The sequence below is a fragment of the Phyllostomus discolor genome, chromosome 3, assembly GCF_004126475.2.
Source record: "Phyllostomus discolor isolate MPI-MPIP mPhyDis1 chromosome 3, mPhyDis1.pri.v3, whole genome shotgun sequence".
Taxonomy (NCBI): domain Eukaryota; kingdom Metazoa; phylum Chordata; class Mammalia; order Chiroptera; family Phyllostomidae; genus Phyllostomus; species Phyllostomus discolor.
The window spans coordinates 114,126,033-114,147,367 of NC_040905.2; the positions used below are offsets into that span (position 1 = coordinate 114,126,033).

At 61.6% G+C, this 21,335-nt stretch overlaps 1 protein-coding gene across 4 annotated transcripts in view; it reads left to right on the plus strand.

Moving 5' to 3' along the window:
• The window catches only part of PKD1 (polycystin 1, transient receptor potential channel interacting), a 46,631-nt gene that overhangs the window by 6,501 nt on the left and 18,795 nt on the right, over positions 1 to 21,335 (plus strand). For all 4 annotated transcript variants that reach the window (XM_036021038.1, XM_036021036.1, XM_036021037.1 and 1 more), the window contains exons 2-16: positions 8,285 to 8,356; positions 8,477 to 8,548; positions 8,789 to 8,958; positions 9,231 to 9,902; positions 10,021 to 10,204; positions 10,964 to 11,184; positions 11,542 to 11,657; positions 12,131 to 12,257; positions 12,603 to 12,850; positions 13,438 to 14,193; positions 15,060 to 15,191; positions 15,382 to 15,557; positions 15,817 to 15,950; positions 16,546 to 20,168; positions 20,382 to 20,531. In XM_036021038.1, the coding sequence (XP_035876931.1) occupies positions 8,285 to 8,356; positions 8,477 to 8,548; positions 8,789 to 8,958; positions 9,231 to 9,902; positions 10,021 to 10,204; positions 10,964 to 11,184; positions 11,542 to 11,657; positions 12,131 to 12,257; positions 12,603 to 12,850; positions 13,438 to 14,193; positions 15,060 to 15,191; positions 15,382 to 15,557; positions 15,817 to 15,950; positions 16,546 to 20,168; positions 20,382 to 20,531 (6,853 nt within the window). The remainder of the gene's footprint in view (positions 1 to 8,284; positions 8,357 to 8,476; positions 8,549 to 8,788; positions 8,959 to 9,230; positions 9,903 to 10,020; positions 10,205 to 10,963; positions 11,185 to 11,541; positions 11,658 to 12,130; positions 12,258 to 12,602; positions 12,851 to 13,437; positions 14,194 to 15,059; positions 15,192 to 15,381; positions 15,558 to 15,816; positions 15,951 to 16,545; positions 20,169 to 20,381; positions 20,532 to 21,335) is intronic.

Genomic DNA, 21,335 nt, shown 5'->3' on the forward strand with positions numbered 1-21,335 from the left:
GGGGTTGCAGGGCCTCAGAAGTAAGAGCATGTGGTACCTCCACGGGGCTCAGTTGCTGGTGGTCCCAATGACTCTAACTGTTGCCAAAGTGTCCCCCTCTATCCCTCCTTTCCATGTTCTCAGAGCCCATAACTGTGTCCCCAAGCACTGGCCAGCAGGAGATGGGCCCCCGGGACCTGTCCTGCTGCAGAGCACAGTTCTCAAAAGCATGAGTAGAAGGGCCCTGGAGCTGATGTGTGTGTGCCCGGGACTCTCTTGCTCAGACCGAATGGCAAAGTGGGCGGGAGAAACACAGATGAGCCTGAGCAGGCAGGCTCCTGTACGCCCCTCAGCACCCAGGCTGGGGACCTGTGTCCAGAAGCTTGGTCTGACCCCAGAGGTGCCTGCAACTCAGGGCCACACAGTTATTGGGATTCATCACACCCAGGCCTGGCACACTCCTCTTGTGTTTATATTTCAGTTTTAAGCCTTTGTTTTTTAGTTTAGTTTTTGTTGTTGTTGTTGTTGTTAACCTTTACCTTTACCTGAGAACATCTTTCATTGCTTTTTGGGGCGTGGGTGGGAGAGATTGAGAAAGAGAGGCATTGATTGGTTGCCTCTCGTAGGCTCCCCAGCTGGGGATCAAACCTGCAACCTAGGCCTGTGCCCTGACTGGGAATTAAACCTGAGACCTTTCGGCGAATGGGATGGTGCTCCAGCCAATGGAGCCACACCAGCCAGGGCTAAGCTTTTGTTTTCTTTTTCTTTTTTCTGGCTTTTCTTTTCTCTTTCTTTTTTTTGGTCTGTGTTCTGTAAGCCTTTCTTTTTGATGGACTCAGATGGAGATATGTAACACAGTGAAGTTAGCATGCGTGAACGGAGTGCTATGAACTCCCGAGTGTACCTTGTTTTGCTGATTTGGTGGCCTTGGAACTTTCCCACCTGTAAGCTGCTCAGTGTCCCCCTGGCACAGTGTCCCTGCTGCCACCTCGGCTGTCACACCCACACCCTTGTGCTTTCACTGGGGGAGCTAACTGATGAGGTGCTTCTGGAGAAGGTGCGTCTGGCCGCCCCCTTCCCCAGACATGGTTTTCCTTTCCTTGTTTCCTGCGGGCTAGGCCTGCAGTCCCCCCACCCGCCCCCACGTGTGGTCAGGGCCAGGACATCTCCTGGTAGACTTTATTGGGACCTCCTTGTCCTGCCTTCCAAGGCTGTGCCTTGGAACCACTAGCATGTGACAACTGGGGGACCTAGTGGGTACTGCCAGATGCGGTCCCACCCTCCACCCCTCCCAGCTGCCCCCATGCCAGGTGGGCTGGGAGTGTGGAGACCCTGGCTGCGGTTTGGTTTCCAGTAAAGAAACCATTTTGGATGGAGATGGACATTTTCCTTTCTGGAACATTGTGTGGTGGCCAGTGCCAGCAGTGAGAACCCAGTGGGCCCAGCCTGCCAAGCACCATGGAATGAAAACATCCCATTTCTTCTGCCGCCGTCCAGGGTGGTGCGGTGTCTGGGCGTGGGGACACCGGGGCCTGGCCCCGTGTGCCGGGTGTCTGCATCTCCGGCTGGCGGAGGCAGCAGGGGCACTGCCGAGAGAAAGATGGCTGGAAAATGTGGCTCATGTCCTTTTTCCTTGGAACACCTCATTCTTTATTGCCTGGCAGCCGTCACTGTCAAGGGGCCTGGAGGTGCTCAGCTGCTGAGACCAGGGAGGGGGCTGCATTTGGGGGCCAAGGTAGGCAGAGCTCTTTCTCTCCGTGAGGAGCCTGTGGGCCCAGCCTGGCGAAGTGTGGTGCTCCCGATGCTGGCAGGCCCCCTGCCCGGCGTGTGTGGAGCCCCCTCCTGTAATCCTGTGGGGCCGCCCTGGAAAGGGCTTTGCTGAGGAAAAGCAGAGCTGGCTGAGGTGGGGCACGGGGGTTCTGTGTTCTTTGCCCCCAAACTGCTCTGTGGCCCTGGCATCAGGCCGAGTCATGCCATTGGCTGTGCCCAGCAGCAGAGTGGACCACGGGATTGCCGGAAAGCCAGAGGCCTTGTGCTGGACCCCTGGCCAGGGTGGGGAGAGGTCCACCTGCCTTTCTCTTTCACTCTTCAGTTCCTGAGGAGGTGATGGTGGGGCGAGGGGTGTGGCCTTCCTGAGCCTCAGCATTCCCACCTGTAAGGAGATAGTGCGCGCCCTGTTCTGCTTGGCTGACAGGCCCGAGCGCAGAGGGACGGACCAGTCGAGTGAAGTGCCTGGGGGGCCCCCAGGGGCTGGCTTTTTCCTCCCCTTATCCTGGAAGGGAGGTCCCAACTCCCCAGCTTCAGGTGGACGGGTGAGCTGGGCCCCTCTCCTGGACAGGCCCCCTCCTTCCCAGCCTCTGGCCTCCCACGCTGGTCTGTTAATGCCCCGACGGTGGCTCATTTCCAGACGCTCCTCCTCGGGACTGGGCTCTGCAGAGGGTACCCCACACCTTCACCTCCTGCCTGAGGCTCCCCTCCCTCCCCCTGCCTGTGGGCCCAGGGTGACCCCAGGCAGTCAGTGTCGCTGCACCAGATGCCCATGCCTCATCCTGGTGACGGTTCAGTACTGGATGGCGAAGCTCCTTGAGGGAACCCCACAAAAACCTGTGAAATGGTCACTGCCTGTTGATCCAGTGCCACGGGGCTGGGAGGCTGGGGAGGATTCTCTCACAGGCCTCTCCTTCTAGTCTTCGAGGCCGAGACATTCCCCCGCCCCCCCTTGCTGATTCCCTGGACGCTGGGTCAGACCCAGGTGGGGATGGGAGCCTGGCCAGAGAGCCGGGGTGAGTCCGATGGGCCTGCCCCTGCTCGCCACCAACCCCCCTGCCCCGCCCCAGTTCATCCTCTCCAAATGTTTTTCTTCAATTCAGCTCTCTCCCCTAAACTTGAATTCATTAATTTAAACGTCATCATTTCCGGCCCTGGAAGCCAGCCTTACTCTCCATAAATAGAAGGGAATGAAAACAGAATGAGGTTATTAGACTCAAACTGGCGCAGGCTTTGGGCTCCTGGATGCCTGACCCCCGTGCTGAGAAGAGCCGATAGTGGGGTGTCAGGGTGGCATGTGGGCGGCACTGCCTGGCCTGAGGGCTGGGCAGTGGGCAGGGGTCCCCCAAGGGGCCCGGGATCAGCACCGTGGCCTTTCTTCCCTTCGGTCTGGCCCCGGCTTCCAGGGACCTTGTTTGGCGTTCCCGTTGCTGGACTGAGAAGAACCCGTTTCTCCCCAGAGTCTGTGGGGCCTTCGGGGAGAGGACAGCTGGCTTAGCAGGGCCCACCGAGGCTCTCATTCCAGGAGCCCTGAGGGCTCGGGTTGGAGGGAGGAGCCTCGGCCTCGTGCCCTGGATGGGGAGCAGGGTGCCTTCTCCCGCTGCCCACTGTGCTGTTCTGTCCTGCCAGAGGGAGGAGGCAGCTGCTGGCTGGGGAGGAGCAGGTTACATAATGCGCAGGCGGCCCCTCTGGAGCCCATTCCCCTCAAGCCCAGTATCCACTGCATGGGCCAGCACTGGGGTGGGGGTGCTGGGCTGGGGCCTGGCACTCACCCCCGCCACTGACCACATGTGTCTGGAATGTGCAGATGTTTCCTTGGGGGCTCCAGCAGGCCCCCAGACCTCGCCCGGCATCTGGACCAGGGAACTCTAGACTGGGGAGCAGGCACCCAGGCCACTCCCCTCCTTGGCAGAGGAAGAAACTTAGGCAGTTCTGGGCTGCTTCCTGGCTTGTCTGGGGGCTTTGTTTCCTCAGCTCTGAAAGGGACTGCCCTTGGAGCCATCCAGAGAACACTGCAGACCCGCTGTCACTCAAACTTCCTTCCTACTCTTCCTGCTGGGGCCCTGGGACTCCTTCCCCTCCCTTTCTTCTCCCCTCTCCCATCCCTGCCTGCCTCCCCTGCAAGGCCTGGGATGGGAGCAGGGGCAGAGCCCTATATGGGGAGGACGGGGGGAGCTGCCTTTGTCCATGGGGAGGGGGCCCTCAGTACCTTCTGCTGTGCATCTCCAGCTTGGTGGTGGGAGAGGGATCTCCTCCTGCCTTCCCACACCCTGCTCTGCGTGGAACAGGAAAGACCAGAACCAGAGGCACGGGGATGTGCTGTTGGGTACCCGGACCCTAAAGATAAGGATGCAAGCCCAGAGAAGGCTACTGGCCCTCCCCTTGAGAATGTCTGATCTGAAAGGCAGGGGGAGCTGGGACTACCCCGGCGTGGGGACAGGCTGGGATCCTCAGTGACTGATGAGGGGGAGAAGGAGGGCCCCAGCGTGTAGGGTAGACCAGGGACCTTCCCTTCCCCTACAGTATACATGCCTATCTGGGAGTAGGAGAGGGGACAGCCGAAGGGATGGGCTGGAACTGAGAGTCCCCATCTCTATGGGGTTTATATTCAGTGCTACAGGCTGTGGGGCCCCTCCCATCCTATCCCTGATGCCTAGGGAGGTGACACACGTCTTATGCTGTTACAGGTATATGCCTGTTCCCAGGTCACCCCTTCCCGCGACCCTAGCTGGCCGGATCTCTCCAGCCTTGGCCTCCCTGGAAGTTGCTGGCTGAGGGTTTGCAGGGACCTGGGAGGGTCCGGCTGGCTCAGAGGGTGGACCCTGCTTGGCCTGGGAATTCTCAGGGTGCTGTCCAGCCAGGCTGCTGGCTCTCCTCCTGTGGGGCTGGCTGCTGCCCTGCTCGGCCAGCCTCTGCTGCTTCTGCCCACTGTATGGGCTCCTGTAGCTGGCTCCTGGGGCCTGCTGTGTCCTGTCAGTCGCCCCCCCCCATCACTCTCCTCCCACTTTTACAGGACTGTGGGGGAACCCTGTGGGGGCAGGGAGTCAGACTTCGATGACATCACCTGGGGGTGCAGAGGAAGCCTAGGGGCTGGAGAGGGGCTGGGGCTGGCCCGTGGCCTTGGTGCTCTCCCAGAGCGCTGATGGCGAAAACAGATGGCGATGCGGGAAGTGGCTGTTCAGGGCCGCAGGGCTGTGGGGCTGGGTGAGGGCTCTACCCATGTCCCCTTCCTATGACTCCCCCTCAGTGACCCTCCCCTATGATCCCTCCAGTGGCCCCCACTCCAGTACCCTCTCTGCTGCTCTTCTTCCCAGAGTTCTCTGAGCACAGAGATAGCCGGTGCTGCCCCCTGTGCACCCTAGCAGAAAGCATGTGTCCCCTCCATGGCTCCTAGACCCACTTTTTAAAAAAATTTATTGATTTGAGAGAGAGAGAGAAACATCTAGTTTTTGTTCCACTTATTTACGCACTCATTGTTTGTTTCTTATATGTGCCCTGACCAGAGAACCCACAACCTTGGTGTATTAGGATGGTGCTTCAACCAACTGAGCTACCCAGCCAGGGCCCAGACTCACTTCTAAATGAATATCTGGGTGTACCCAATGGCAGCCGCCCTCACCCCCATGTGGGAGGGACAGGGAAACCAGGCTCAGTTGGGGAGAGCAGAGGTAACCCCGTCCCCTGGCCCACAGAGGCCTTTGCTCCTGGAGTTCATGGAATCCACACTCTGGGCACGGGCCCCTGTCCCGCAGCCTTGGGGGAAACAGACTGGCGTGTGCAAGCACACACCCCGATTTCTGGATGGGAAACCTCCAGTCTCGGTGAGGGTAGTGTGACACCTTGCTCAGATGAGCTAGGGCAGGGATCTGACCCTGAGCCCACAGTGCCAGTTCTGGAGTGGAGGGTGCCTCGCTGCCCTGAGCTCCTTGGCTGGAGTGGCTCCTGACCACCCTTGCCCACCCTTTGCCCTCTGCTCCCCTCCAAGACCTGTCTCCTGGCCCCACCCATGTCCTGCCTCGGCCCCTGCCCCAGGCTCCCTTGGGCAGCCTGTCTATCTCCTCTGCCCAGAAGCCCCCACACCCCATTTCTCCTACTTCAAGAACAGAACGAGAGTGGAAAATCTAGGGTACCTGCCTGCTCTTGAGAATAGGTTTATGACTCTGCACTACCTTCCAGCACTTCTTTACAATTTTAATGTAATCTTTATTGTTTTGTTTTGTTTTTTTCCCCCACTAGCGCTTTCTTTAGTTCTCAGTTTGAACAGTTGCGGGGAGGGGGGCTGCATTTCGCATCTGTGTTTCTGCTGCCACTGTATGCTGAGGGGCGTCCCAAGCCACACCTGCTGGTGGGCCTAGGGCTCTCAGCCTAGAAATCATGTCCCGTGTCACAGGTGAGGGAAGGACGTTCGAGCCTCTCCTCATGTGTGGCTACACAGGTTTCCAGAGCCGCCAGGCTCTCAGGGTGGTGGTGGCCTGACTGTGAGAGCTGGCCCCTGTGGTGCCGTTTGACCTTACAGGGGAGAGGGCCTTGCCAAATAAGGTGTCCGGCATCCTGCCTTGTTGGGCCACTTGGTCAGAGCAGTGGTGGGGCTGCTATGGGTCTTCTGGCAGAAGCCCCAGCCTGTCTGGTCCCTGTAGGAGCTCTGACCCACTAGCGCCCCCCCTGCCCTGTAGGAGCCCAGTCCAGGCTTGCAGAGGTTCCACTGCCAGGAAGACTGGCCTTCTCTTCTGCCGGCCTGGCCTGGTCCATTTGACCACGTTTGAGGTTTCTCTTCAGATTTTCTTGTGGAGCCCCTGATTCCCTGCAGGGCCGTGGTCTCGCTCACCTGCCGCCTGCGGCCTGCCTCCCCACCCCCGGCAGGCTGAGGCCAGCATCAGTGGAGTTCTTCATGTCCGTGTGCCATCTTCTCATGGCGTCCCTGGATGGCTGCTGTACTTTGCAGAGCGAGAGAGAGACCAGGTTCCCAGGGGTAGCCGATTGCGTCCACAGTCCACCTCCCCACACTCTCTTAGTGGAAGCCACAGAGGGACAGGAGCCCCTCTGGGCCTGACTCCCTACACTGACCACTCAAAGGCCGGTAGTGCCCCTCTGAAAGCTCCCTTGGTAGCCCCCTGGCTATGTTGGGAGCCAGGATAGTTGGAGCAGCCTAGTTAAAACCCAGCCCCCAGCCCCTGTCCTTGGTAAGTAGCCAGTGTTCAAGTATTGGTTGCCATGAGGCCCCACGTGGCCAGCAGGTCTTCAGGGAGGAACAGTGGTCAGTGGTTGGGGTGGGGGCATTTCCTGAGCCTGGTTCTAGAGATGGTCCTTGTCACTGGGAGCCAGGCAGAGGGACTATGCCAGGCCCCCCGGCCTGCCCAGCCCTGGGACCCTGTCTCCCCGCCAACTCTGTGTCATTGGGGCCTGGACTGGCACCCAGTGCCTTGGCTCCCAGGAGGACCTTGTTTCATACCAGCCGCTCTTACTAAGCTCCTGCTGTGTTCAGAGCAGGCTGGAGGAAGCAGGGCCCATTCCAGAGGGTGGCTGATGGAAGCTGGGCTTCAGGACATCCCCTGCCGCGGGCTGCCATGGGAGCTCAGATAGGAGGGGTCTTGGAGGCAGGGCAGGTGTCAGGGATGGGGGTTTGGATCAGGCTATAGCTGGGGTAGGGTGGGGGAGGCTGAGTGTTTTAGGAACTGGGTTGGCAGGCCGGGGAGGTGGCATTGATGGACACCCCCATCTCTGCATGACTGGGTGGTCTGGTCACTGGTGGGAAGACAGGGCTTGTGAGAAGCATTTTGAGACCTCAGAGGGCAGAGGCTTAGGGGTGGGAGGCCTAGGCCTCATTCATTCGGAGTCTATGGCCAGAGGTGCCCACTGAGTCTGGGTGGTCTACAGGTCCCCGACTCAGGAAGTGGATAGGCAGGGGCAACTGTGGCCTCTGCCTGTGGACTGGGAGGGGACGTGGGACTGGGGGCTAAAGAACGCATCCTGGTTATGTCAGAGCCGACTTTCTTTGCACGGATTCTTGTGGTGCCACAGCCAGTTTCAGGAGGTCCTCTTGCTTTCATCAGCCAGCGCGTCCACTCCTGCACGTGCAGCGCAGTTTGACACACGTCAGTCCATTACAGCTTGTCTGGACGACTCTCGCCCAGCCATGCTTCTCATTGGGCCTGTGTGGGGTTTTTACTGAGGTCATGTCAACCTTGAGGTTGAACGTGGGCTCCCAGACCCTGTGTGGAGGGGGATGAAGTCTGCCCCCCATGGTGTGGGATGGCCTTGCTGCGCCAGGGGGCAGGGGACTGGGTGGGACCTTGGACCTGCAGGGAGGGAAGTGGGGCAGGGCACGGATGGAGAGCTGAGGGCTTCCAGCCCTTTCCTGCCTCGGTTTTTCCAGGTGAAAGTTCATTCCAGTTCTCCATTCTGGCCCTGGGGATAGGGAGCTCGGAGGGTGGGAGGTCACAGCTTGGGGGTACTAGGGAGCTTCCATGGACAGGCTTGGGGTTGGCTTTGCGCCCTATCCAGGAATCCAGTGCTGATGCGTGGCCTCTTTGCTCCCCAGAGACGTCTCCCACAACCTGCTCCGGGTGCTGGATGTCAGGCTCCTGGCGAATCTCTCAGCGCTGACAGAGTTGTGAGTATCCACTTTGGCTTGACCGTGAGACCCCACAGGGTGGGCAGGCGGCGGCAGCTTTTCACCGTGTGGTTAGGGGGGCATCCCTCAAACCCTGCTGAATCCCTCCCTTTCTTTCAGGGACATAAGCAACAACAAGATTTCTACATTAGAAGAAGGAACATTTGCTAATTTATTTAATTTAAGTGAAATGTAAGTTGCACTGTTTTTGGTGGGTTTCAGTGGCTAGGCTCCTGGTCCCCCAACAGCATCCTGCCCCCCTGGCCTGGCCTTCGTACTGGCCTCCTAGTTTGAGACCAGGCCCTGAAGGCTGTCCTGGGGGAGGGGGAGGCTATACTTGTCAGGGGACCCAGACCCTTCTTCGGGGCCAGGCCTGGGTGCCCATACCTGCCCCCACCGCGTGCTGAGCGCTTGGCCCTGCCCTTCCCACAGAAACCTGAGTGGGAACCCGTTGGAGTGTGACTGTGGTCTAGCTTGGCTGCCACGCTGGGCAGAGGAGCAGCAGGTCCGTGTAGTGCAGCCAGACGCAGCCACTTGTGCGGGGCCTGGCCCCCTGGCTGGCCTACCCCTCCTCCAAGTCCCTATGTCTGACAGTGGCTGTGGTGAGTGTGGGTGGGGCAGGGCCAGCTTGGTTCTTCCCTGCGGGACAGCCCTGCTAGGCAGGCACCCTGCCGGTGCTCAGGGGTCATCAGCCGGGGTAGGGGGCAGTAGGTAGGGACCTGGGGCACAGAGCTGAGACAGACTGACTGGGTCAGGCAGGCCCCCTTGGCCAGGAGTTGGGGCGGGTGGGATGGGGGGAGACCAGCCGTGGGGCTGGGTGGGGCAATCTGGGATCTGGAATGGGGGCCGAGAGGCAGCCATCTGCCCTTTCCAGGTGAGAAGTACATCGCCTGCCTCCCCGACAACAGCTCAGGTGCTGTGGTGCTGGTGGCCTTCTCAGCTGCCCGCGAAGGTCCGCTGGTGCCCGAGGCCTGCAGTGCCCTCTGCTTCTCGGCTGGCCGGGGCCTTGCGGCCCTCTCAGAGCAGGGCCACTGCCTGTGCGGGGCTGCCCATCCCCCCAACATCTCCTCTGCCTGCCTACCCTTCTGTTCCAGCCCCCCACTATCCCCTGCCCCTGTCTGTGGGGGCCCCACCCTCCTTCAGAATGTTTTCCCTGCCTCCCCAGGGGCTGCCCTGGTGGGGCCCCAAGGACCCCTGGCCTCTGGCCAGCCAGCAGCCTTCCATGTCACTGCCTTGCTGCCCATCAGCTCCACACACTGGGACTTTGGCGACAGCTCCCCCGAGGTGGATGTGGCTGGTTCTGCTAGCACTCACCGCTATGTGCTGCCTGGGCGCTATCACGTGACGGCAGTGCTGGCCCTGGGGGCTGGCTCTGTCCGGCTGGAAACAGAGGTGCAGGTGCAGGCGGCTCCTGCTGCCCTGGAGCTCACGTGTCCAGTCTTGGTGCACAGTGATGAGACCCTCGAGCTTGGCATCCGAAATCTTGGTGGCTCAGGCCTCGAGGCCACCTATACCATTGTGGCCCTGGGCGAGGAGCCAGCCCAAGGTGGGTGCCTCCCTGGGCCCAGGTCACTACTGTTCCTCACCCCAGGGTCAGGGGTGGGTGGGGCAGAGTCCCAGGTGGGCACACATTAATGGCCCCCTCTCTCCCCGCCGGCCCCCAGTGGTGCATCCGCTGTGCCCCTCCGACACCGAGATCTTCCCTGGAAATGGGCACTGCTATCGCCTGGTAGCGGAGAAGGCGGCCTGGCTCCAGGCACAGGAGCAGTGCCGTGCCTGGGCTGGGGCTGCCCTGGCCATGGTGGACAGTCCCGCTGTCCAGCACTTCCTGGTTTCCCAGGTCACCAGGTGCCTGCCCCCACCCCTGAGAGGCGGGGAGGTTGGGGATGGGGGGCAGAGCACTGCCAGAGGGTAGAGCCCAGGCAATCCAGAGGAGAGTTGGGAGTGGCTGGCGAGGCTAGCGATGGGGGAGGGGGCGGTGGCCAGATCCTTGCCTCTGGGGTTCCTTGTGTGGGAAGGGCCCGGCTGGACTGGGAAATCACACCTGGACATCCTCAGTGAGCAGAAGGGGAACCGAGGTCCAGAGTGGTCAAGGCCCTTGCCCACGTTCACCCAGTTAACATGCTTGACCCCAGAGCCTGGCCCTGACTACAGCACCTCATTTCTCTCTGTGTTTGTCCCTGTCCCTCTGCCTGTCCCTGTGTCTGTCTCTCCGTGTGTCCATCCCTATCCGTATATCTGTAATCCCTTCCTCTAAGAGGGTCTTCCTACCCTGGCAGGGTGGTGGGGAATAGCCCTTTGGGGACTGATCTGTGGGTGTTGTGGTCCCTACCTGCTGTACCCTGGGCCTCCCCGCAGGTTGCAGCGCAGGTCCCATGGAAGCAGGGCCCCCTTGGCTGGGCTCCTAGCCCGTGGCCTGGGCGGCTGCGTGAGCACTACTGTGGGCCTTGCTCTCCAGGTCATGTCTCTAAGCCTCGGGTTTCTCATCTGGAAAGCAGGAGCAGGTCCCCCTGAGGGACTGCTGTGAGAAGCCTGCCCCCAGAGGGGATGAATGGAGGGGCGTCTTTCTTTGGGGAGCCCCCGGGTCCTCACTCTCCCCCTCTGCAGGAGCCTGGACGTGTGGATCGGCTTCTCAGCTGTGGAGAGCGCTGAGGCAGGCTCATCGCCTCGTGGCGAGGCCTTCAGCCTGGAGAGCTGCCAGAACTGGCTACCTGGGGAGCCACACCCCGCTACCGCAGAGCGCTGTGTGCGGCTCGGGCCTGCGGGGCAGTGCAACACGGACCTGTGCTCGGCGCCCCACAGCTACGTCTGCGAGCTGCGGCCTGGAGGTGCGCCGGGGTGGCTAGGGGGCTGGGGACTGCCTTCTGCCCTGAACCAGGACAGCTAACTCCCAAAAACACAGTCTCAGAGCCACCCCAGAGCTCCTCCTACCCTTGGCCAGGACAGTGCCTCTCCCCCTCCCCTTCCCTCCCCCTCTCCCTCCCCCCAGGCTCCTTCCTTAGCTGGTCAGTGTCTAGGTGTTTGCCGAGCACCTACTGCCGTCCTGGCCTGGGCCTGCACCGAAGGGAACAGACACAGATGGAGGAGGCTGGGGGCTCCCACCAGTTGGCTCAGTCCTGCCTTGGCCCCTGACACTGTCCTCTTCGGCCTGGGACCAGAACCTCATCGCACACTTGCCACCTTAGGCCCTGTGTGGGATGCAGAGAACTTCCTCGTGGGGGCGTCCAGCAGAGACCTGCAGGGACCCCTGAGTCCCCTGGCACAGCAGGAGAGCCTGTCTGCCCCCCGGGGGCCTGTAGAGGTAGGCCAGCCCAGCCCCTGCTCCCTGACACCATCTGGGGATCACCAGACCACCCTCACTCTGGCTGCTATGTGTCTCTTTAAAAAACAAGCTGCCTTTCTTCCCCCCCTCCCCCCCGCCCCAGGCCTTTTTAATGTCCTATGTGCCCAGTAAAGATGTTGGAGGAACCCTGCTGTTGTGCAGGGAGGGAAAGCTCTGTCCTGGTATCTAGGAATGCTCTGAGCTCCTGCGCCTTTTCTCTCTGTGTGGATTTAAAAAAAAAAACAACAACAAAAAAAACAAGGTGTTACTGCTCACAGATGGTTTCAACATGACTTTTCCTCCCTACTGAAACACTTGTGGAGGGCCTAGGAGAGCCCATCTGGCGGCTCCTTCCTCCCTTGGCCGGTGGGGGCTGAGGCCCAGGATCTGTGGAGCTGTGCATTCCAGCCCCAAACCCCCACCCCTGTCCTCATGCCCCCCAACTTCACCAGGTGATGGCGTTCCCCGGCCTGGGCCTGGGCCTCGCAGCCTTCCTCACCGCTGTAGAGTTTGGAACCCAGGAGCTTGACGGACCCGTCCAGATGAGGCTGCAGGTGTACCGGCCCCTGGAGGAAGCAGGTGGGACCCTGTTCTGGTGGTAGAGGGAGTTGGGGGACTGGGGTGGCCTCTCTGCGCTGCCGTGTCTGCTTGTCCCTGGACCACTAGACTGGTCTCCAGCCTCAAGATGGACAGAGCGGGGTCCACAGAGACACTGACTCATGCCCGGGGTCCCAAGGACAGATGGGACAGGGCTTGCCGGGGTGGGGTTTCCTCCTGAATCAGGCAGCTGGCCTGGTGTTGGGGGGCAGGGGAGTGATGGTGGAGGCCAGGAGCGCTTTCCAGGAGGGCCTCAGGTAGTAGTGGGTGTCCCTGACTGTGGCCTGTTAGCAAATTGGACCTGTGATGCCTTTCCTCCCCTTGCAGGGGCCCCAGAAAACAGCAGTGCACCTGAGAGTGGGCCCCCGGAGAACGGGACCGAGCCGGCTCCTGAGTGCACGCTGGAGGGCCTCTGGTGCCCCAGATCCAACATCTCTCTGCCACTGGACACCCCCGGCTGCCCTCAGGCCTGTGCCAATGGGTCCGCGTCGGCGCTGGGGCTCCCTGGGGCATCCTACGAGCTGCGGAAGGAGTTCCTCTTCTCTGTGCCTGCGGGCGCCCCCGCTCAGTACTCGGTGTGTGTCGCTGGCCCGGGTGCCGCCTGCTTCCCCTCAGCCCCCCAAGGTCTGGGTCTCCCCGTAAAACACAGAGAAAAATGCATATTCTTTGGCATAGCCCACTGGGTCCCTCTGCCCAGGCCCCTGCCCACCTCTGGCCTTGTCAGAGCCCTTATTCATCTCCCATCATGAGAAGCTCCTGCCCCAGGGCCTTTACACTTCCTGTGCTTTCTAAGGATGACTCTCTAAATGTCTCGGCTTGGCTGGCTCCTTCCTGTTACAAATTGTGGCTTCATTGTCCCTCAAATGTCCCTCCCCTGTCTGGGGAAGCCCCATCCCTGCCCAATTCTGTCTGCCCTGTGCATGTTCATTTTGTCTGAGGCTGTCCCTCTGTCCCCACCATGAGTGCCTGGGGCCCCTGTGAAGCCCGTTGGAGTGTGAGGGACTGAGGAGTGTTGAGACCCTTGTGGAGGGGCGACTCTGTGTCACCCTGGGAGGGAATCTCGCCTGCCTGTCAGAGCCCCTGGCCCAGTGCCCCTCCACAGGCCCCAGACCAGGGCCCCCCTGGAGAGGACCTGACGTGGCCCTGCCTCCCTCTCCTATAGGTCGCCTTCCGTGACCAGGATGGCCCCCTGCTCCCCGGTGACCTCATAGGCTTGCAGCATGATGCCGGCCCAGGTGCCCTCCTGCGCTGCACCCCAGCACTTGGCCACCCTGCCCCCGAGGCCCCATACCTCTCTACTACTGCCTCGGCCTGGCAGGCCTGCCTGCCCCCCCAGCTGGAGGCCAGCCAGGCTGGCCAGGCCTGTGCCCTGCGACTACTCACTGCCACAGAGCGGCTCACCCCACTGCTGGGCCTGAGGCCCAACCCAGGGCTGGGGCGGCCAGGACGCTATGAGGTCCGGGCCTCAGTGGGCAACAGCGTGTCTAGGCACAACCTGTCCTGCAGCTTCGATGTGCTCTCCCCGGTGGCCGGGCTGCGGGTCATCCACCCCATTCCCCATGACGGTCTCCTCTACATATCCACCAGCGGCTCAGCCTTGGTACTCCAGGTGGACTCTGGCGACAATGCCACAGCCACGGTGCACTGGCCCGGGGGCAACCTCAGTGCACCCTTCGAGGCTTACTGCCCTGATTCAGTGGCTGCCCTGGTGCCCGGCTGTGCCCGTGAGGCCAACACCACCTTGTACTCAGTGTTGGCGCTGCCCAGGCTCAGTGAGGGCGAGCACGCAGTGGAGGTTGTGGTGGAGAACAGCGCCAGCCGGGCCAACCTCAGCCTGTGGGTGAAGGTGGAGGAGCCCATCTGCGGCCTTCGGGCCACGCCCAGCCCTGAGGCCCGCGTGCTGCAGGGTGTCCTGGTGGTGAGTGTGGCCAGCTGGTCTGCCCAGCCTCTCTTGAGACAAGGTGCCCACGCACACAGTGGCCCCTCCCCACTGAGGAAAGAGCTTGGTTGATGGGCAGATCCTGTTAGGTGGTCATTCATTCCTAAGTTACTAAAAAATTACCACTAGAACAGCGGCTCTGAAAGTGTTTCTTTCTGTTCTCACATTTCAAGAAACAGATTGTAGAACTCTGTTGCCCACCTGTGACCTCATCAAGCCTGGGTGTGTTTACGAGGCCCTGAGTACTTTTTGAGGGGCTTCTGACGCCACCTGGCCACAGCAGTGCCTCTCTGGGAAGGGGCTGTCCTGGGCCGGGACCGCCGTCCCAACCAAGGCAGCTGTCAGCTCTGCATCTTTGCACAGGGACCTTGGAAGGGCTGTTTCCATAGCCCTGCCACTGCGTAGCTGTGTCCCCAGCCTGGCCAGTCACACCTGTTCTCTCAGGTGATGCAGGCAGATATCCAGCCACGAGGCCCGTTGAGACTCACGTGCCTTACCAAATGGCATCGTGTTGTCCAACCAAGAGGCCTGAGGAGGAGCCCTGGGAGGGGTGTGCAGATTCAGAGATGACAGGTGGGGAAGCTGAGGTTCAGAGAGGTCGGGGTGTGACTAAGCCTGACCTCAGCCCCATTCCATGTGGCCCCCTAGTTGAGGGTGGGCCTTGGGACCCTTCGCCCCTCCTTGCCTTCCTACTCTCCCACAGTGTGTCCAAGCCCTGTCTCATGAAGGCCCACGGGGAGGTGTGTTCGGGCCATTAGACCTGTGGTCTGAGGTCATAGTTGGCTCTATAAAGACCCTGTGCTGGGGCAGGGTCACTGTGGGCCAACGCCGTGTCCTTCCCTCAGAGGTACAGCCCCACGGTGGAGGCCGGCTCAGACGTGGTCTTCCACTGGACCATTGATGACAAGCAGTCATTGACTTTCCACAATGTTGTCTTCAACGTCATCTACCAGAGCACTGCCGTCTTCAAGCTGTCGGTGGGCAGAGGACAGGGCGTGGGCAGGGGCAGGGGGTGGGTGGGTGTCCAGAGTTCACTCTCGCCTTCTGTCTCAGTTCTGCTTTGCTCCTTATGACCCCGTGGTGGCCAGGGGTGGGTGCGGGGCGGGGCTCTACCCACTCTGCCTCAAGGCCCAGTGGTGGCTGGATCACTGCCGACTGTCTCCACAGCTGACAGCCACCAACCACGTGAGCAACGTCACTGTGAACTACAATGTCACCGTGGAGCGGATGCATAGGATGCAGGGCCTGCGGGTGTCCGCGGTGCCCCCGGTGCTGCCCCCCAACGCCACGCTGGTGCTGGCAGCTGACGTGCTGGTGGACTCGGCCGTGGAGGTGGCCTTCCTGTGAGTGCACTGGGCCCAGCAGGAGCAGGGGCACCGGGTTCTTCCCTAGCACCCCTTCCCCAGCTCTCACCTCATCTGTCAGGAGGTACAGGGTGAATAGGGTGGTGGGGGGAGCTGCAGCAGGGCGGGGTGGTACTCGGAACAAAGGTACGAGAAGAGTGCTTATAGCTGAGCCAGTGGGCGCCCCCCCTCCATGGGAGTAGCCAGCCCCTTCCACTCATCCCCCAGTCTGCCTGCTCACTGCTGCCTGCCCTGGCAGGTGGACCTTCGGGGATGGGGAACAGGTGATCGGCCAGTTTAAGCCTCCATACAACGAGTCCTTCCAGGTCCCAGACCCCACAGTGGCCCAGGTGCTAGTGGAGCACAACACCACGCACACCTACACCATCCCAGGTAAGGACAGGCCTGGTGCCCTGCTGGCCCCCCACGGGGCAAGCTCTGCGTCAGGAGCAGCTCCATCCAAGCCAGCGTGGGTTGCTGACCCTGGCCTTACTAGGATGCAGGAGGGGTGGCTCGGGGTGAGGGGTGGTCCAGCTCACCGAACCCTGTGATTTGAAGCTGCTGATCAGAACCTGGACCCTCCTGTCTCCTGAACCTTTTTTTGGGAGAGAAGGGGGCTATTGTTCAGTTACCGTTAAAGCCCCAGAAGCCTCTCGTGCAGAACGCAGAGTAAGCAGCAGGCCCCCCTTTCCCGCCCTGCGCCGGTGCTCGCTAACCCGAGTGAGCTCGCGCTTGGAGACAGTCTGCACCTTGTCCTGGGTCTGCTGTAGCCCTGTGTTTTGCCCTGTGGTGATGCACTTCACATACATTTCTCTGAGGACCCCTGGGGTGGGACCCAAGGGCGTTCTTTCCATTTTGATGGTGGCCCTGCTCTGTCCCTCAGCGAGGCTCCTGAGTACAAGCAGCCCTCGTGGGGTTAGGGAGGGATTGTGCTGAGCAGGCGGCGTGGTGGCCGAGGTGCCATTCCCACTCCGGGCCTGTCCCCCAGGCGAGTACAACTTGACGCTGCTCGTGTCCAATGCCTTCGAGAACCTGACACAGCTGGTGCCCGTGAGTGTGCGCGCCTCTCTGCCTGCCGTGGCCGTGGCGGTGGCCGTGGGCAGCCCTGTCCCGGTGGCTGGTCGGCCCGTCATCTTCTCCCCACACCCAGTGCCCTTGACGAGGGGCATCCTTTACACGTGGGACTTTGGGGATGGCTCCCCAGCCATGACGTACCACCAGCCAATGGTCAACCACACGTACACCTCGAGGGGCACATACCACGTCTGCCTGGAGGTCAACAACACAGTGAGCAGTGTAGTCTCGCACACTGATGTCCACGTCTTTGAGGAGCTCCGTGGCCTGAATGTGAGCCTGAGCCCGGCTGTGGAGCAGGGCGCACCTGTGGTGGTCGGCGCCACCCTGGAGTCGGGCGACGATGTCACGTGGACCTTTGACATGGGGGATGGCACGGTGCTTGTGGGCCCTGAGGCCACAGTAGAGCATGTGTACTTGCGGGCGCAGAACTACACAGTGACCGTGGCCGTGTCCAGCCCCGCCGGCCACCTAGCCCAGAGCCTGCCCGTGCAGGTGTTTGTCCTGGAGGTGTTGTGGATCGACCCTGTGACCTGTATACCTGTGCAACCCCAGGCCCGGCTCGTAGCCCATGTCACTGGAGACCCTGCCCACTACTCCTTCGACTGGACATTTGGGGACGGCTCGTCCAACACGACCATCTGGGGAGACCCCTCCGTGCTGCACAGCTTCGCCCGCAGCGGCACGTTCCCCCTGGCACTCGTCCTGTCAAGCCATGTGAACAAGGCGCATTACTTCACCAGCGTGTGTGTGGAGCCCGAGGTGGGCAACGTCACCTTGCTGCCCGAGAGGCAGTTTGCGCGGCTCGGAGATGAGGTCCGGCTGGTGGCCCACACCTGGCCCCCGTTTCCCTACCGCTACACCTGGGACTTTGGCACCGAGAATGGGCCCAGCATTGGGGTCTCTGAGGCCACATTCACCTACTGGGACATAGGCTCCTACCTGGTGACAGTCACTGTGTCCAACAACATCTCGGCTGCCAACGACTCGGCGCTTGTGGAGGTGCAGGAGCCTGTGGAGCTCACTGGCATCAGGGTCAATGGGTCCCGGGTGCTGGAGCTGCAGCAGCCCTACCTGTTCTCCGCCGTGGGCTGTGGGCGCCCCGCCACCTACCTGTGGGAGCTGGGGGATGGTGGGCGACTCGAGGGCCCTGCGGTCACCCACGTCTACACCAGCACAGGCCACTTCACTGTCAGGGTGACCGGCTGGAACGAGGTGAGCCGCGGCGAGGCCTGGCTGAACGTCTCCGTGCAGCGGCATGTGCAGGGGCTCAGTGTGAATGCCAGCCGCACGGTGGTGCCCCTGAATGGCAGCGTGAGCTTCAGCACCTCGCTGGAGGCAGGCAGCGATGTACACTACTCTTGGGTGCTCTGCGACCGCTGCACTCCCATTCCCGGGGGCCCCACTATCTCCTACACCTTCCGCTCTGTGGGCACCTTCAACATCATCGTCACGGCCGAGAATGAGGTGGGTGCCGCCCAAGACAGCATCTTTATTTACGTCCTGCAGCGCATCGAGGGACTGCAGGTGGCTGGTGGCAGCGGCGGCTGCTGCTTCCCCACCAATAGCACACTTCAGCTGCAGGCTGTGGTAAGGGATGGGACCAACATCTCCTATGGCTGGACTGCCCAGCGGGACGGTGGCACGGCCCTGGTTGGCAGCGGCAAAACCCTCTCACTCATTGTGCTCGAGGCTGGCACCTACCATGTCCAGCTGCGGGCCACAAACATGCTGGGCAGTGCCTCGGCCAACCGCACCGTGGACTTTGTGGAGCCTGTGGGGTGGCTGGCCTTGGCTGCCTCCCCAAACCCAGCCCCTGTCAACGTGAGTGTCACCCTCTGTGCTGAGCTGGCCGGTGGCAGTGGTGTTATTTACACCTGGTCCCTGGGGGACGGGCTGAGCTGGGAGACCCCAGAGCCCTCCACGACCCATGCCTTTCCCACCCCTGGCCTATACCTAGTCACCGTCACAGCCAAGAACCAGCTGGGCTCGGCCAACACCACTGTTGAGTTGGCTGTGCAGGTACCTGTGAGTGGCCTCAGCATCAGGACTGGTGAGGTAGACGGCAGTTTCGTGGTGACCGGATCGACTCTGCCCTTCTGGGGGCAGCTGACCTCAGGCACCAACGTCAGCTGGTGCTGGACTGTTCCAGGTGGCAGCAGGCATGGCCAGCATGTCACTGTGGTCTTCCCCGAAGCCGGCACCGTCTCTCTTCAGCTCAACGCCTCCAACGCAGTCAGCTGGGTCACAGCCACGTACAGCCTCATGGTGGAGGAGCCTGTTGTGGGGCTGGTGCTGTGGGCCAGCAGCAAGGTGGTGGAGCCCGGGCAGCTGGTCCACTTTCAGATCTTGCTAGCTGCTGGTTCAGCCGTCAGCTTCCACTTGCAAGTTGGCGGAGCTGGCCCCGAGCTGCTCCCAGGACCTCATTTTTCCCGCAGCTTCCCCCGAGTTGGGGATTATATAGTGAGCGTCCAGGCCGAGAACCACGTGAGCCGGGCACAGGCACAGGCGCGCATCCTGGTGCTGGAGGCCGTGGGTGGGCTTCAGGTGCCCAACTGCTGTGAAGCAGGCATCGCCACTGGCACCGAGAGGAACTTCACGGCCCGGGTGCAGCGGGGGTCTCGTGTTGCCTACGCGTGGTACTTCTCCTTACAGAAGGTTCAGGGGGACTCGCTGGTCATCCTCTCTGGCCGCGATGTCACCTACACCCCCGTGGCTGCCGGGCTGCTGGAGATCCACGTGCGTGCCTTTAATGATCTGGGTGGCGTGAACCACACTCTCGTGGTTGAGGTCCAGGATGTCATCCAGCACGTGGTGCTGCGCAGTGGTCGCTGCTTCACCAACCGCTCAGCCCGGTTCGAGGCTGCCACGAGCCCCAGCCCCCGGCGTGTGGCCTACCACTGGGACTTCGGGGATGGGGCTCCAGCAGAGGCGACGGAGGATCCCTGGGCCGACCACTCCTACCTGCAGCCTGGGGACTACCACGTGGAGGTGAACGCCTCCAACCTGGTGAGCTTCTTCGTGGCACAGACCACAGTCACGGTGCACGTGCTGGCGTGCAGGGAGCCCAAGGTGGATGTGGCCCTGCCCCCGCAGGTGCTGATGCGGCGCTCCCAGCGCAACTACCTGGAGGCCCACGTTGACCTGCGAGATTGTGTCACTTACCAGACCGAGTACCGCTGGGAGGTGTATCGCGCCACCAGCTGCCAGCGGCCTGGGCGCTCGACCCCTGTGGCCCTGCCTGGCGTGGACGTGAGCCGGCCCCAGCTGGTGGTGCCGCGCCTGGTGCTGCCCGTGGGCCACTACTGCTTCGTGTTCGTGGTGTCGTTTGGGGACACGCCCCTGTCCCAGAGCATCCAGGCCAACGTGACAGTGGCCCCTGAGCGCCTGGTGCCCATTGTCAAGGGTGGCTCATACCGTGTGTGGTCGGACACGCAGGACCTAGTGCTGGACGGGAGCAAGTCCTACGACCCCAACCTGGAGGATGGTGACCAGACACCACTCAGCTTCCACTGGGCCTGTGTGGCCTCAACACAGGTCAGCTGCACTGAGGGGCCGGGGGAGAGGGGTGTCCTTCCAGCCCCCCTCAGGTGTTTGCACTGATGAGTCCAACAAGGGGAGGGGGTCCATCTGCCGGCAGAGTCCTGAGGGCTTGATCCCAGCAGGGGGAGGGGTGTCCCCAGCTGTCCTCCGGGCCAGCCCCTGTTCTGAGGTGGTCCGGGGTCTCACTGCCCCTGTCATGGGCCACAGAGCGAGACTGGTGGCTGTGTGTTGAACTTCGGGCCCCGAGGAAACAGCATAGTCACCATCCCTCGGGAGCGCCTGCAAGCCGGAGTGGAGTACACCTTCAACCTGACCGTGTGGAAGGCCGGCCGGAAGGAGGAAGCCACCAACCAGACGGTGGGTGCCGACTGCCCTTGGACTTTCCTGGTGCCCAGGAAAGTGGATCCACAGGCCTGCAGTGGGCGGGGTGCCCCCCAGGAAGGGCTGAGCACACAGGGCTGCCTCCTACAAATGGCTCCAAACGCCCTTTTTTACGGTTTGTGTTGATTTAGTACTTCCAGAAGCTGTTGGTTCGCCTCTAAGTTACTACTTTGTATACAAATTCTATTTAACAAGACACCCTGTTTCGGCATTGCTTCCTTCCGAATGGTGCGCTGCGCTCCAGACCTTACGGGAGCTGTGCAGTTCTTGTGATGTGTGAGAAAAAACTGTCCCAGCAGCGCAAAGGCGAACCATGAGGAAATGTCTCCCTGAGGGGCTGTCCTAGTTCCCATGTGAAGGGCCTGGTCTGCCCTCTCTGGGGCCATGTTCTCTGTCCTCTCTTGGACCAGCCGGGCAGGTCAGGACCGCTGTGCAGTGACCCTGCGTCAGCCACTCCAGCTGCCGATGGGTGGGGCCTGCCCATGGGAACGGTGGTTCCAAGCTCTGCTGGTGCCTGGGGTGGGGTGTCTGTCCTCAGTGCCAGGCCTCTCCCAGATGGCCTGCCTGTGGAGTCGGGGCAGCCAGCCCGGAGGGAGTGTCCGGGGAGGTGGGAGCTTGGAGCAGTGGCCGTCCTGACTGGGCTGTGTGAGGCGGACCCCCTGTGGCCCAGGCCGCAGGAGGCTCAGCAGGGGCTGTGTGGAACGCAGCTGTCCTCCATGTGTGCCTTGATACATGAGCATGTGGCAAGTGCCTCCTGGGTGCTGGGCCCAAGCTAGGCAC